We start from the raw sequence: 13,599 nt of genomic DNA on the forward strand, positions 1-13,599 counted from the left end.
ACTTATTAAAGTGTTTACCGTGTACCTGGGACCAAGCTAAACACTTCTCGAATTATCTTATCTGAACCCCACATCAGCCCTGTGAAGTAGATGCTATTACTACCCCCATTTTACAGATGAGGAAACTGAGGCCGGGCACCCATCTGCATGCACAGCTAGGATGTGAACCCAGGCGATCCGGCTCCAGAAGCAGCTTAACTCCACCTTCCTCCTGTCTTCACCACACTGTCAATCACTGTCTGAATTACCATGTGCTGGGCCCCACGCAATCCTACTCCATCCTCCCAGCAGTGCAAAAGAAGCAGGAATCACAGCCCCGTTCTCTTGGTGAACAAACTGAGGTGCATAGAAATTAATAAAAACTGCTCAAAGAGTCTGAGAGGAGACAGTGCTGGGATTTGAACCCAGGGCGCTCGGACCCCAGCATGTGTTCTCCTCACTGCTCCACGCCAAGCAGCAGGGGCTACCCCTCCACAAGGGGCCAAAAACCCACGAGGGGAGAAGGCTTCCCCAGCAGAGCCACCAAACACCCTCCACGTCATGAACCACGGCACAGCCAGACAACACCAGGCTCCCGGACAGTCACCTGCCTGTCCCCGTCCCCTGCAGGCCCTGGGGCCAGCCTGGGACATTCCCAACTGCATCCACTCTGGCCACGCCAGCACCACTCACCACCAAGGGCCCGCTCCTCTTGTCCTTGCAGAAGCTGTGGCTTCTCCGGGGGCCCGCGGCCACAGGGATCACCTGCCAGAGCAGCGGCTCGTTGTCCTGGAGGGCAAACTCCCTCCCCGGCGGCACCTGAGGCACAGGACGCAAGAAGAGGACTTTACTGGGGCTTCCCTATTTGCAGGAAGAATATGTTACACCGAGAGAGTCCATTCTGGCCTAAAAGGGCAAAGAGGAAAATTAAAGCACCACATGCTCCATCCCCCACCCCGCACCATCCCATGGCAGGCAGTCCACCTCAATGAACGGGGGTAATATGTAGGACCAGCAGGTCTGGGTTCAGCCCAGCCTCAGCCACTTAGTAACTGTGTGACCTCAGCTGTGTGCCTTAACCTCTCTGAGCCTTGACCATGTGGGGAAAGACCCCCTAATAATCGTCCTCAGTTCAGGGATGGACCAGCCCATGGAAAGCGTGTGACTCAGTGCTGCCACCAGGGGGCAGACGTGCGTGAGACGTGAGACCTGGGTGCCTGGTTGGCTTCACCTTAGTCTCCCCCATGCCTGGCATGTGGGGAGCCCTCCGTAAATGTTAGCCTGCCTCATCACTGCCACTGGCAACTTTGGAGACCTCATTTTAGACATCTTTCCATGCATCCAAACACATGTGCACATATACAGAGAAATGGTACATGAATACAACGGAGTAGGTGTGCTGGTATGAATCCTGTTATTTTTATATATAAGGGGATACAGTCACAAGCCAGTAAACACAGGACTCTAGAATGTGGATTTTACATACCTCACACTGTCCCTGCCCAGAGAGGGAAGGCGTCTGCTTAAGAACACATAGCGTGAGTGAGGAGCATGGCTTGATTCCCGATCCCTTGCCTCACAGCCTCTTTTCTGATGCCTTATGAGGCTCTCTGGTTCTCCTCTGACCTCCCTGGCTATTCCTTCTGAGGCTCCCTGCATCTCAGAGGGACATGTGAAAGTGTGACCCAGGCCAGCCATGCAGCCTCCTCTTCCACATCACTCCCTTGGGGTTTCTTATCACACCCCATGGCTTAAGTAAATCCCGTGTACACATGGACGAGTCCAGATTCTGTCTCTCTGTGTTGGGACTCCAGACTTGCAGATCCCATTGCCCACTTACCATCTATAGTCACTGCTCACACTGGTCTGAGACCTCGTGTGCCCAAAACAGGCCTCTCCATTCCTCCCCTCTAATCTTGTCCCTGTCACCAGCTGGGTAGGCCAAGACCCTCGGGTCACCCTCTGTCTCCTCTTTCTCTCCGTCCCATCAACAAAGTTGACACTGCCTTCAAAACATGCTGCAAACCTCACATCATATACCAACATCGACTCAAAACAGATCAAAGGCCTAAATGTCAGAGCCAAAGGAGAAAACTCTTAGAAGAAAATATAGGCTTATATCTTCATGACCTTCATGGATTAGGCAAGGGTTTCTTAGATAGGACACCAGAAGCTCAAGCAACAAAAGACAAGTAAGCTAGACTACATCAAAATGAAAGACTTTGATGCTTCAAAGGGCACCATTAAGAAAGTGAAAAGTGGGACTTCCCTGGTGGCGCAGTGGTCGGGAATCCGCCTGCCAATGCAGGGGACACAGGTTCGATCCCTGGTCCAGGAAGATCCCACATGCCGCGGAGCAACTAAGCCCATGCACCACAACTACTGAGCCCGCGTGCCACAACTACTGAAGCCCACACGCCAAGAGCCTGTGCTCCACAGCAAGAGAAGCCATTGAAATGAGACCGCACATCGCGAAGGGTAGCCCCTGCTCACTGCAACTAGAGAAAGCCCGTGTGCAGCAACAAGACCCAACGCAGCCAGAAGTTAATTAATTAATTAATTGATTAATTTTAAAAAAGTGAAAAGACAACCCACAGAATGGGAGAACATTCCTGCAGATCATTATGTCTCATAAGGCACTTGTATCCGGAATGTACAAAGAATAATTACAGCTCAATAATAAAATAACAAACGAATCTAAAAATGGACAAAGGATCTGAATAGACATTACTCCAAAAAAGTACACAAATGGCCAATAAGCACGTTAAAAGATGCTCAACAGGAAAGGCAAATCAAGACCACAATGATCATTTTGTAATATATACAAATACTGAATCATCATGCCGTACATCAGAAACTGATATAACATTACATGTCAATTATATCTCAATTTAAAAAAAACCACCATGAGATATCACTTCACACTCACTAGGATGGCTAGAATCAGAAAGACAGATGATAGCAAATGTTGGCTAGGATGCAGAAAAATTAGAACTCTCATACACTGCTGGTGGGAATGCAAAATGGTGCAGCTGCTTTGGAAAACAGTCTGACAGCCCCACGAAGGTGAAACCTGGAGTTATCACCATGTGACCCAGCAATGCCACTCCCAGGTATATAGCCAAAGAAATGAAAGCATACAAAAGCTTGTGCAGGAATGTTCATACCACCTTCCTCCATAATAGCTAAAGAGTGGAAACAACCCAAATGCCCATCACCGATGAATGGATAAATAAAATGGGTGCATCTATACTGCAGAATATTATTCGGCCATAAAAAGGAATGAACTACTAATATATGCTACAATACGGATGGACCTTGAAAACTTTATGCTAAGTGAAAGAGGTCAGTCACAAAGGACCATTTCGTGTGATTTCATTTATATGAAATGTCCAGAATAGGCAAATCTATAGAGACAGAAAGTAGATGAATGGTTGCCTGGGCCTGGAGGGTATTAGGAGAACAGGAAGTGACTAGTCAGTGGGTACAGGGCTTTCTGGGGGATGAAGAAGATATTTTAAAATTGAATGTGATTATGGTTGCAGAACTCTGTGAATATACTAAAAGCCACTGAATTAACTGTACACTTTAAATGGGTGAACTGCACGGGCCATGACTTTATATCTCAGTAAAGCTGTTACCACCTCCCAAAAAGTGCTGCTAACCCCTCCACAGCCACCACCCTGGTGCAAGCCCTGTCACCTGTCTGGAGACCATGGCAGCCTCCTCACAGGCCTCCCTGCTTCCACCCTCACCCAGAGGGCAGCCAGGGGTCTCTCTGAGACACAGATGGTGGCAGCAGCTCAGAACCCTTTGCTAGCTCCCTTACGCTCTGGGCCCTCCTCCCCTCCCCAGCTCAGCTCTGGCCAGCATCCCAGGGCCCACTGGGGTCCCTCCAGGATCCCCAGGACCAGCTCATCTCCATGCTGGGGCATCTTCACTCGCTGCTTCTGCCTCTTCCCCGCAGATCCCGGCCTGTCTGGGGTGCTCCCATCATTCACATGGCATCTGTCAAGTCCCTTCCCATGAGACCACCCCTTAGAGAAAGGGGGTGACAGGGAGGTTACTCTATCTCCCCAGGACTTAAACCACTCTCTGCATGATCCCACTCACTCACTCTGCTTGCCCATCTGGACCAGCCCTGCCTGCTAGAACACTCTGTGATTATGCGAGGCTCTCCATCTGGGCTGAGCAATACCATGGCCATGGGCCACTTGTGGCTTTTTTTTTTTTTTTTTTTTTTTGTGGTACGCGGGCCCCTCACTGTTGTGGCCTCTCCCGTTGCGGAGCACAGGCTCCAGACGCACTGGCTCAGCGGTCGTGGCTCACGGGCCTAGCCGCTCCGCGGCACGTGGGATCTTCCCGGACCGGGGCACGAACCCGTGTCCCCTGCATCAGCAGGCAGACTCTCTGCGCCATCAGGGAAGCCCCACTTCTGGCTTTTGAGCACTTGGATGTGTCCAGTGCGCCGAAGAAACTGAATTTTGGATCTTACTTAATTTTAACTAATTTAAATGGAAAGACACACACGTGGCTAGTGGCTGCCGTATTGGACAGCACAACCTGATACAGTGGACTGAGCCCTCCCAGCAGCCCTGGTGCCCAGAACAGGGCCTGACACCAGACTCGTACACTTATTCGATGTGTGAAGAGATGAAGGTTGACCCTAAGTGCATCCCTCTGACTTCCACAAACCTTCTCCACATCAGGCCCTGGGCCAGGCACTTGACTATATGTTACTTTGTGATAAATCTCCAGCAAGTCCATGAGGCAAGCAGGATTCCCATTCTACAGGTGAGGAAACTGAGGCTCAGAGAGGTCTGGCAAGGTGCCCAGAGCCACACAGCTGGTAAGTCACAAAGCTAGGTCTGCCCAGTGCCAGGTCTGCCCCATTTGCAGTCCAGGGCTGTTTCCAGGAAGAAATCAAATCATGAAAGTACGAAGTGTTCATCTTCCTAATGAAGAATTCTTTTTCCAAAAGGAAAGTGGTGGAACTTCAGCCAGCAGGTTATAGGAAGGAAATACAGATGGCCTCACACACAAGTGACAAGATGGAGGGCACTCACTGGGAGCATGAGCTCCAGAAGTTTGATAACCCAGCTGGCTGGCAAGGCTGAGGGAAGACGGGGCCCTGTCATCACTAGGGAGGATGTGAACTGGTACAGCTCCACTGCACGGCACGCTGGCAGTCCTGCAAAATCACAGCCCCTTTCCCCCGTGGAAGGGCAATCGCCATTCTGAACCCAGAGATACACCTGCACATACCTGGTCTGTAAATAGTAAAAGGTGGGAAATATCATCCACCTCTACCATGCAGCAGTTAAAAACAATGAGGACGCTCGCTGTCTGCGGGCTGAATGCAAAAGTTCTCGAAGAGGCTTTATACAAAAAAAAAAAAAAAAAAAAAAAGGCAGGTAGCAGATCTGTGGGTTCAGCATTGACCCTCCACCCAGGAATCCCCAGGGGAGCTTTTAAAACTGACAAAGGCAGGCCCCACCCCAGAGACTTCAGCCAAATTGGTCTGGGGGGAAGCCCCTGCACTGCTGTCTTTTAGGACTTACCCATAGGCAACCAAAGTTTCAACCACTCTTAGAGAACGCTCTCTTTTATGGAAAAGGGAAGGAAAAACAAGACTTACGTATTCACATTTGCTTGTATTTTCGGAAAGAAACTCTAAACGAATTTGGGCAGAAAAGAATATGATTATGGGATGAGGAGGAAACGGGAGGGATGGAGAATGAGAGGTCTGGGGGAATTTTTACTTTATAAGTATTTTTGGAGCCATGTGAAAATATTCTCTCTTGAAATGAAAATAAATCATTTGATGAAATGAAATACTATAATTGGGCCTGGGACAAAGTTCTGATAAATGTTAAGTGAAAAAGAAAGAAAGAGTGAGAACGAAGGGAAGAGAGGAGAGGAGGGAGGGAGGGAGGAATAACTTTAATTGCAATCACACCCCATGTGGGGCACATGAGCAGAACTGGCTGTCGATCAAGAAATCCTCACCCAAGGAAGCAGAGATGCACCTCAAGATGCTCAATGAAGCCCTAGAACTCACATCAACCCAAACGTCCATCCACAAAAGTCTGGATAAAAAAAGCTTGGGCTCAGTCCCATAATGAAATACTTTGCAACCATTAAAAATAATAAGGTGATTATATATGCACTTTTTTTTCCTGTTAAAGTTTTAAAGCAAGTTATCTGGGTGTATATCTGAAAAAAAAATTAACTCAGAAAGATCCATGCACCCCAATGATCACAGCAGCATTCTTTATAATTGCCAAGGTATGGAATGTAAATGTCCATCACAGGTCAATGGGTAAAGAAGATGTGGTGTGCGTGTGTGTACCACACACACGCTGGAGTATTACCTGGCCACTAAAAAGAACGAAAGCTTGCCATTTGCAGCGGCATGAATGGATTTGGAGGGCATTATGCTAAGTGAAATAAGTCAGAGAGAGAAAGACACATACTGTATGGTATCATATGGGGAATCTAAAAAATACAACAAACTAGTGAATGTAATAAAAAAGAAGGAGACTCACAGACATAGAGAACAAACTAATGGTTACCAGTGGGGCATGGCGGGAAGGGGCAACACAAGCATGAGGCGGCGGGGAGGCACAAACCATTGGGTGTCAATAGGCTCAAGGATGTACTGTACAACACGGGGGTACAGCCAATATTTTGGAATAACTGTAAATGGAAAGTCATCTTGAAAAATTTTACAAAACATTTTTTAAAAAGTTTAAATACACGACAGAGAAAACAAAGCACGTGGTGAGACTTTCTGAAGAATGCTGCCATGTTTCCACAGAAAAGTATGCATTTACCTATCTGTGTCCGGGCCAGGGTGCCCCAGCCTCAGATCTACATACATTTGGGGCTCCATGATTCTCTGTGTTGGGGGCTGCGCTGTGGAGTACCCCTGGTCTCCACCCAGTAGATGCCAGGAGCAAACTCTTCCCTGGTTACGCCAACAAAAAACATCTCAAACTTTGCCAAATGCGCCCTGGCAGCAAAGCTGCCCATGGCCGAGAACCACCAACAGGTCTGGAGGGGACGGTCCCAGTGCACCAGAGGGTCCTCATGTGGGGGAGCTTTCCATCCTAAACCATATGTTTCAATAATATTTTAAATTGCGCCCAAACATTCACTACTTTTGCAATAAGAAAAATACAACAATTATAAATCAATACATATGCGATCGGTAAGCCACTCTGGAGTGCAGGCAAGTCTCCAAGAAGATCAAAAACTGTAACAGTGGCTGCATCTGGGGGACGGGAAAGGAAAGGGGTCCCGGGGGACATTTTTATATACATGTTATACACTCTTGTAAGGTTTGAATTTTCAACAACCAACATTTTTTACTTCTGTTTTGCTCTTATTTTTTAAAGGTCCAGAACCAAAGATCTTTGGGCAGGAGAGAAGAGAAACGGGGAGCTGTTCCAAAGCTTCCCAGTCCCCTTTGTGAGAAAACAGATCCCCTGACAATGAGCGCTCCTGGGGCCTCGGCACCCCGGGCGGGCGTCCAAGGCCGGGCTGGGGTGGCCCCTCCACGAGGCCCCAAGTCTCCTGCTGCCGGCGGGCCCCTCAGCCAGGTGTTGGCACACAGATGCAGTGTCACATTTCCATGGCCTCCTCCCTCTCTCGCTTCCCCATAACAACAGCCTGGAGCTGGGGGGTGGGGGGTGGGCGGGGGGGTAGGTGAAACCCTTCCTGGAGGCGCATCTGCGGAGCCCGCTGCCTGCCTGACCCATGCTGGGCACTTTACCTCCTCTCCGCCTGGTAGCAGCGCCTCAAGGAAGGAATCCCCGTTAACTCCTAACTCCAGAGAGGGGGAAACTGAGGCTCGGGGAGGCCAAGTGCCTGCTCTGCACACAGCTGAGCCGGTGAGCGGCAGAGCAGAGATTCCAACACAAGCCTGAATATGGTCATCGGAAGACACGTGGGTTCAAAGTCTGCTTCCACCACTTGCATGCCCTGAACCTTAGGTGAATTCTCCTATCACTTAATTTCCACAACATCCCTTTCTAGGTTGGCTGGGGGGTGACAGGAAGGGCCCCGTAGTCAGTTACCACACTGGCCCCAGGGCATGCCATTTTTTTCCCCACCTCTGAACCTTTGCCCATGCTGTGCTCCTACCAAGAATGCCCTCACCTCCTCTAATCAGCCCATCCGAATTCATATCCATCTCTCAAGGGTGGGCTCAGGCCAGGGTCTCCTCCGGGATGTCTCCCTGGGCCTCTTCTCCAGCGCCTCACTCTGCACCACATCCTTTTCTGGCCGTCAATCACCGTGTCCCACCTCCACACAGAGATCAAAAGCTTCCTGAGGGCTGACTCCATGCCTCAGATTTCTTCCCCACCTTCATGATCTCTCATTCCACTGAAAGCTCGGGTATCGAGCCAGACCTAGGTGCAAACACTGGCTATGCCACTTGGTGCTTTGTGACTTGGGATAAGTTACTGAACCTCTCTGAGCCTCAGTTTTTTCCATCTGAACAAGGTGATCATACCTGCAGCAGACATTGTGGGTGCCCTGCCCACCACTCAAGTACACGCCAATGCTGCGTGAGGATTTTCCTCTCCACCACGGAGCACGGCCCCAGCCAGGTCAGAGGAGTCTGAACGGTGAAAGCCCCAGACACAGCCTCAGGCAAGGACAGAGGGGAACTAGGAAACAAATACTCCAGGTCCCCTCCCCCTTGGGCAGGACCACCCAGAGGTGAGCTGTGCTGCTCCCCAGGGGTCTCCAGTGAGAACGAGCCTCAGGTGCCCACACCTTCATCACCTGCTTCCCTTCCCTGACTCACTTCTCCTCCCCACACCGGCTCCTCAGGGGGTCACCTCCTAAAACAACTTGCAGGGGGCTGCTTCTATAGGAATACAAACCACGACAATCCCTCTCGTGTGGACTGTCCCGAGGCTCATGTGAGCTCGCTCATTCAACAAACACTTCTTGAATGTTCACGAAACATCAAGCAGGATGCTGGATGCTGGGGATACAATGATGAACGTGATGCAGCATCCTGGAATACAGCAGGTGCTCAATAAATGACACCTATTGTGATCATTCTAGCCCAGAGGTTTAAAACTGGTAGCCCACAGGCTGTATAGTGCCAGCAGACAAGTTCTGTTTGGACTAAGCAGCATTTTTTTAGTACTCTGTCCTCATTTCATAATGGGGGGAGGGGATTACGGACAAAAATCTGGATCTTTCCGGTTCTCTTGATAAATCAGATCTGCCATCTCAATGCCACCTTCCTCACTTGTCAAGAACCAGCTGGGGCTGCGCAGCGGTTGCCCCCTTCCGATAAGGCGTGGGCTCTCCATTTGCCACAAGCCCCACCACTCCCTAGTGTATCACACCCAGCCTGACTCCACTCATTTCCATACTCACCTGGCCTACCCACGTGGGTTCTGAGTTTGAGACCCCTGGCCTGCATGTTTAACAACGTTTGACAAAACTGCAACATGGTTTGTACTCACCTTTTGACTGTCTCGATTCCCCGACTCCTGCTGACAGAGCCCCGTCTTGATGTCTTTGGCCTCTGAACTCTCCCTAGGGAGGCTGGGCCTCCCTTTGGGCTGCTCTTGCCTCCTCTCTCTGGCTTCCTGCATGATGAACAGGCCCTCTCGGATTTTGAGAGGGGGGCCTTTCTCCGAGTGGGCCCTCTTGACATCCAGCAGTGACCTTCCACAGTCCCATGGGTGGTTGCCCCATTGGGTCACACTGCCCTCCTCTCCCCTCCCGAGGGATTTCCTTGGGAGCCCTTTCTTCTGGTCAGTGGGGGAGGACCTGGGTGGCACGGTGGCCCCGCTGCCCAGATCCTCCCAGGAGGTGGTGGGCTTTGACTCAGCCGGGGAATGCGGGCACTTTGCACTGTGATGTTTACTGATGAAGGCCTTTTTCTCATCCTCGGTGACCCCCGAGCCTTTTTTCCTGGGACCTGCAGGGCCAGAAGAGGCCCCTGGATATTTCTCAGGAGGAGCTGAGTGCGGCAGAGCCCACAGAGGAGGGCTGACCTTGGTGTTCGTGGCTGCCTCCAGGGTCTCTGCCAGTTGCTTGCCCGAGCCGGGGGTAGGACTGGGGTTTGTTTCGGCAAAACTGGCTTGTTTCCGGGGCCCCTCAATTTCAGGGCCCTCCTTCAGGCTCCTCCGTCTCCGATCCACCTCGCCTTGCTGGCCAGGCCTCTCGGGATTCGAGCCTCTGGGCTCTGTGGGCGGTCCCCCCACCAGCTCCTGAGCCTCCCTGGGGCCTGCGGCCGGCTGTCTCTGGTACTCGGCCATCAGGGCGTCAATGTCGAGGACACTGGACCTGTAACCATCCTTGATTTTACCTGGGAACGTCTCGCTGACCACCTCCGTCTTCCTTCTGAGCAGGAGATGGGTGGCTTTCGGGTGACTTTTGAGAGCCGGAGGTGTTTTGGGAGCACCACGGGGGGACGCCTTGTTCCCACGGTCCTTCCAGTCGCTGTGAAAACCAACGCTGTCTTCCGGTCCCCGACGAACCCATAAAGCATCGTCATCGGAGATTCTCTCGCTGGGAGGACCCAGAATCCTCTCCCCAAGAGACGCTGGCCTCGGAGTCTTTGGAAAGCTTGCGCGGTCATGCTCTCTGCCTGGAGCCTGGTTTTTACTGCCCATGGTCTCCAGCAGCTCTTCATGGTTCAGAGAAACCAAGGTAGATGTTAAAAGATGAGGCGATGGAGGTGGGGCTATTTTTCTAGAATGTTCCATCAAGTTTTCGGACCTGGGCTTAACAATGCTCTTTGCTTTTTGAGTGTCGGGAATCTGATACGTCACTGCAAAAAAGGTCGCCTTGGGTTCCACAAATGACCCTTGCTTTGCTGCTGAAAGAACCTGTGACACGCCCGGGTTCCCCTGCTGGGGCTCCTCCCAACCGTGGGCTAGTTGGAGTTTTCCTAAGGCACCTGCGGTGTGGGTCAAATGACCCGTCCGTCTCTGCTCTGCCTTGGAAGAGTGCTCTGGGGCCAGTAAGCTGAATTCATCGAACTTCGCGTCATGGGGTAACGTCCGCCGCCTCCACCTCTCCATCCTCTGGTCGCTGGGGCTCACCTTCCGCATCCTGGCTTCGGGCTCCGGCACCCGGGCCGGCCTCGCTCCACCCTGGCCGCCAGCCACGGCGAGGGGCCCCTTCTGCAGTAGCACGTCTGCCTGTGGCCGGGCTCGGAAGTCAGAGGCCTCGCCCTTAGCCCTGGAAGGAGGCTCCAGAGGGCCCCCCTGGGGGGCACCCCTTTCCCCTGGCTTTCTTCCGGCCCCTTCGATCCCCTGGTGCTGGGCCTCCTGGATGGCAGCCTGGATGGTCCTCGCAGAGGTGGCCTCGGGGCTTGGTTCCGAGCCTCTCTCTTCACTGACCCCCACAGCGGCTTTCTGCCAGTTGATAGTCACCCCACCTGTCCATCTGGGTGACAGACAATTGCCTCCAGACGTGTCCTTTAGCTCTCGGTGGAACTCAGGCTTTGGCCCGCTGACCTCACGCGTCCCTCGAGCTTCCCAGATCAGACTGGCCCTTTGGACGGACCCCACCTGGCCTTCCAGCCTGCGCTCGGGGTCAGCAGGGGTCACGGCAGGGGCCACCTCCTGGGACAGTGAGAGCCGAGACTGGCTGCTCCGGAGCGTCACAGCCTTCTCCTCGGGCGCCGTGGGGATGGCCTCGCTGTGCGCACGCTCCCCGACCGCGTGCACGATGTCATACCTGGGCTCGACCCTCTCGGATGTGGGAGGGCTTTCCAAGAGCTTGAGGCAGGGGTTATTACTGCACTTGTCGCCCACAGGGTATCTTCCCAGGACGGAAGACGTATGATGCTGTTTGGGCTCACCGTTGGAGAAGGCGGTCCGCCCAGATTTCTTTGGGTCGGGATTTTCCAACCACTCTTTCTTCAGGTATGTGGTTTGCGGGAAAGAGCTTCTCGACCCAAGGAACCTGGATCTGAGCTCCAAGACATCGGCCGTGTCCCTGGGGGTCATGGCTGCGGGACAGTGTCCTGATAGGTCAGCCACGGTGTGCTTCTCCACGTGATGTTCGAACACTGTGGCCCACACGGTCTGGAAGCTTCTGTCATCATCCGGGGTGCTGGCGGAAGGGCTCAGAGGCCCCACCACACTTTCGCTCCAACCGCTGCCAGGGACTTGGTCAGAACTGTCTTTCCACTCTGTCTGCCTGGATTTCTCCCGGGGCGTCGCAGGCTTCCAGGGGCTTCTTGGGACAGATGCTCCGTCCACACCATGCCCTTCCTTCTGCTGTGGGAAAAAAAAAAAAAATCCAATTTAAGTTAAAGGGTTTGAAATGGAGGGAATTCCCTGGTGGTTCAGTGGTTAGGATTCCAGCCTTCCATTGCCAGGGCCCCGGGTTCGATCCCTCGTCAGAGAACTAAGATCCCACAAGTCGCGCAGTGCAGCCAAAAAAAAACGTCGGGGGGCAGTTTGAAATGGAAAGAAAGAGATGAGGTGATTGAAATAGCTGCTTTTATTGATTGATTGATTGATGTATTTATTTTTGGTTGCGTTGGGTCTTCCTTGTCGCGTGCAGGCTTTCTCTAGTTGCGGCGAGCGGGGGCTACTCTTCGTTGCGGTGCGCGGGCTTCTCATTTTGGTGGCTTCTCTTGTTGCAGAGCACGGGCTCTAGGTGCGTGGGCTTCAGCAGTTGTGGCACATGGGTTCAGTAGTTGTGACTCGCGGGCTCTAGAGCGCAGGCTCAGTGGTTGTGGCGCACGGGCTTAGTTGCTCCGCGGCATGTGGGATCTTCCCTGACCAGGGCTCGAACCCATGTTCCCTGCATTGTCAGGTGGATTCTTAACCACTGCGCCACCAGGGAAGCCCTGAAATAGCTGCTTTTAAAATCACAGCAGTGAGACACCATAAAATCTTACAGACTGAACATAGCCAGTGTGGGTGAGGATGTGGTGAAACGGCCACTCTCAGACACGGCCACTCTCAGACACTGTTGGTGAGAAGATAAATGGGCATGATTCTTGGGCAACTCAGTATATCTCTCATGATTTTAGGACACTCATTTCCTTTTATCTGGCCGATTTCCTCCCAGGATTCTTGCTTTGCTCACGTGCACTAGTCTATGTGAACAAGAAAGTTCATACAGCACTGTTTGTGAAACGAAAGAACACAGAAACAACCTAAATGCCCATCTGAAGGGCACTGGCTAAATAAATTCTGAAATATTCAAACAATTGAATACCACACAGGCACTTGGATCCACAGAAGTGGGGGCAGGTCCCAATGTCCTAACGTCTAAGAACACACAAAATGTCGTGCTGGTGGAAGAAAAGCAGGATGAGGAACTATATATTTATAATAAATTACCATTTTAAAAAACTACATGTGTACATGTGTATAAATATGTACGTGAGTACATAAACAGTGGAGAAAAGATAACAATCAAACTGGGAGTGAAGGGCTTCCCTGGTGGTGCAGTGGTGAGGAATCCGCCTGCCAATGCAGGGGACATGGGTTCAAGCCCTGGTCAGGGAAGATCCCACATGCCGTGGAGCAACTAAGCCCGTGTGCCACAACTACTGAGCCTGCGCTCTAGAGCCCATGAGCCACAACTACTGAGCCCACGAGCCACAACTACTGA

General features: G+C 51.9%; 1 protein-coding gene across 6 annotated transcripts in view; it reads right to left on the minus strand.

Moving 5' to 3' along the window:
• The window catches only part of KIAA1671 (KIAA1671 ortholog), a 187,808-nt gene that overhangs the window by 112,286 nt on the left and 61,923 nt on the right, over positions 1–13,599 (minus strand). For 4 of the 6 annotated variants that reach the window (XR_010933263.1, XM_067700420.1, XM_067700422.1 and 1 more), the window contains exons 5-6: positions 9,474–12,248; positions 673–798 (exon numbers count right to left, since the gene is read on the minus strand). Coding sequence is in view for 5 of the 6 variants with exons in the window: in XM_067700420.1 (XP_067556521.1) it covers positions 673–798; positions 9,474–12,248 (2,901 nt within the window). In the remaining variant the exon portion in view is untranslated. The remainder of the gene's footprint in view (positions 1–672; positions 799–9,473; positions 12,249–13,599) is intronic. The other 2 variants (XM_067700424.1, XM_067700425.1) reach the window with 1 other exon arrangement.

This window comes from Pseudorca crassidens, chromosome 12 (genome assembly GCF_039906515.1).
Source record: "Pseudorca crassidens isolate mPseCra1 chromosome 12, mPseCra1.hap1, whole genome shotgun sequence".
Taxonomy (NCBI): domain Eukaryota; kingdom Metazoa; phylum Chordata; class Mammalia; order Artiodactyla; family Delphinidae; genus Pseudorca; species Pseudorca crassidens.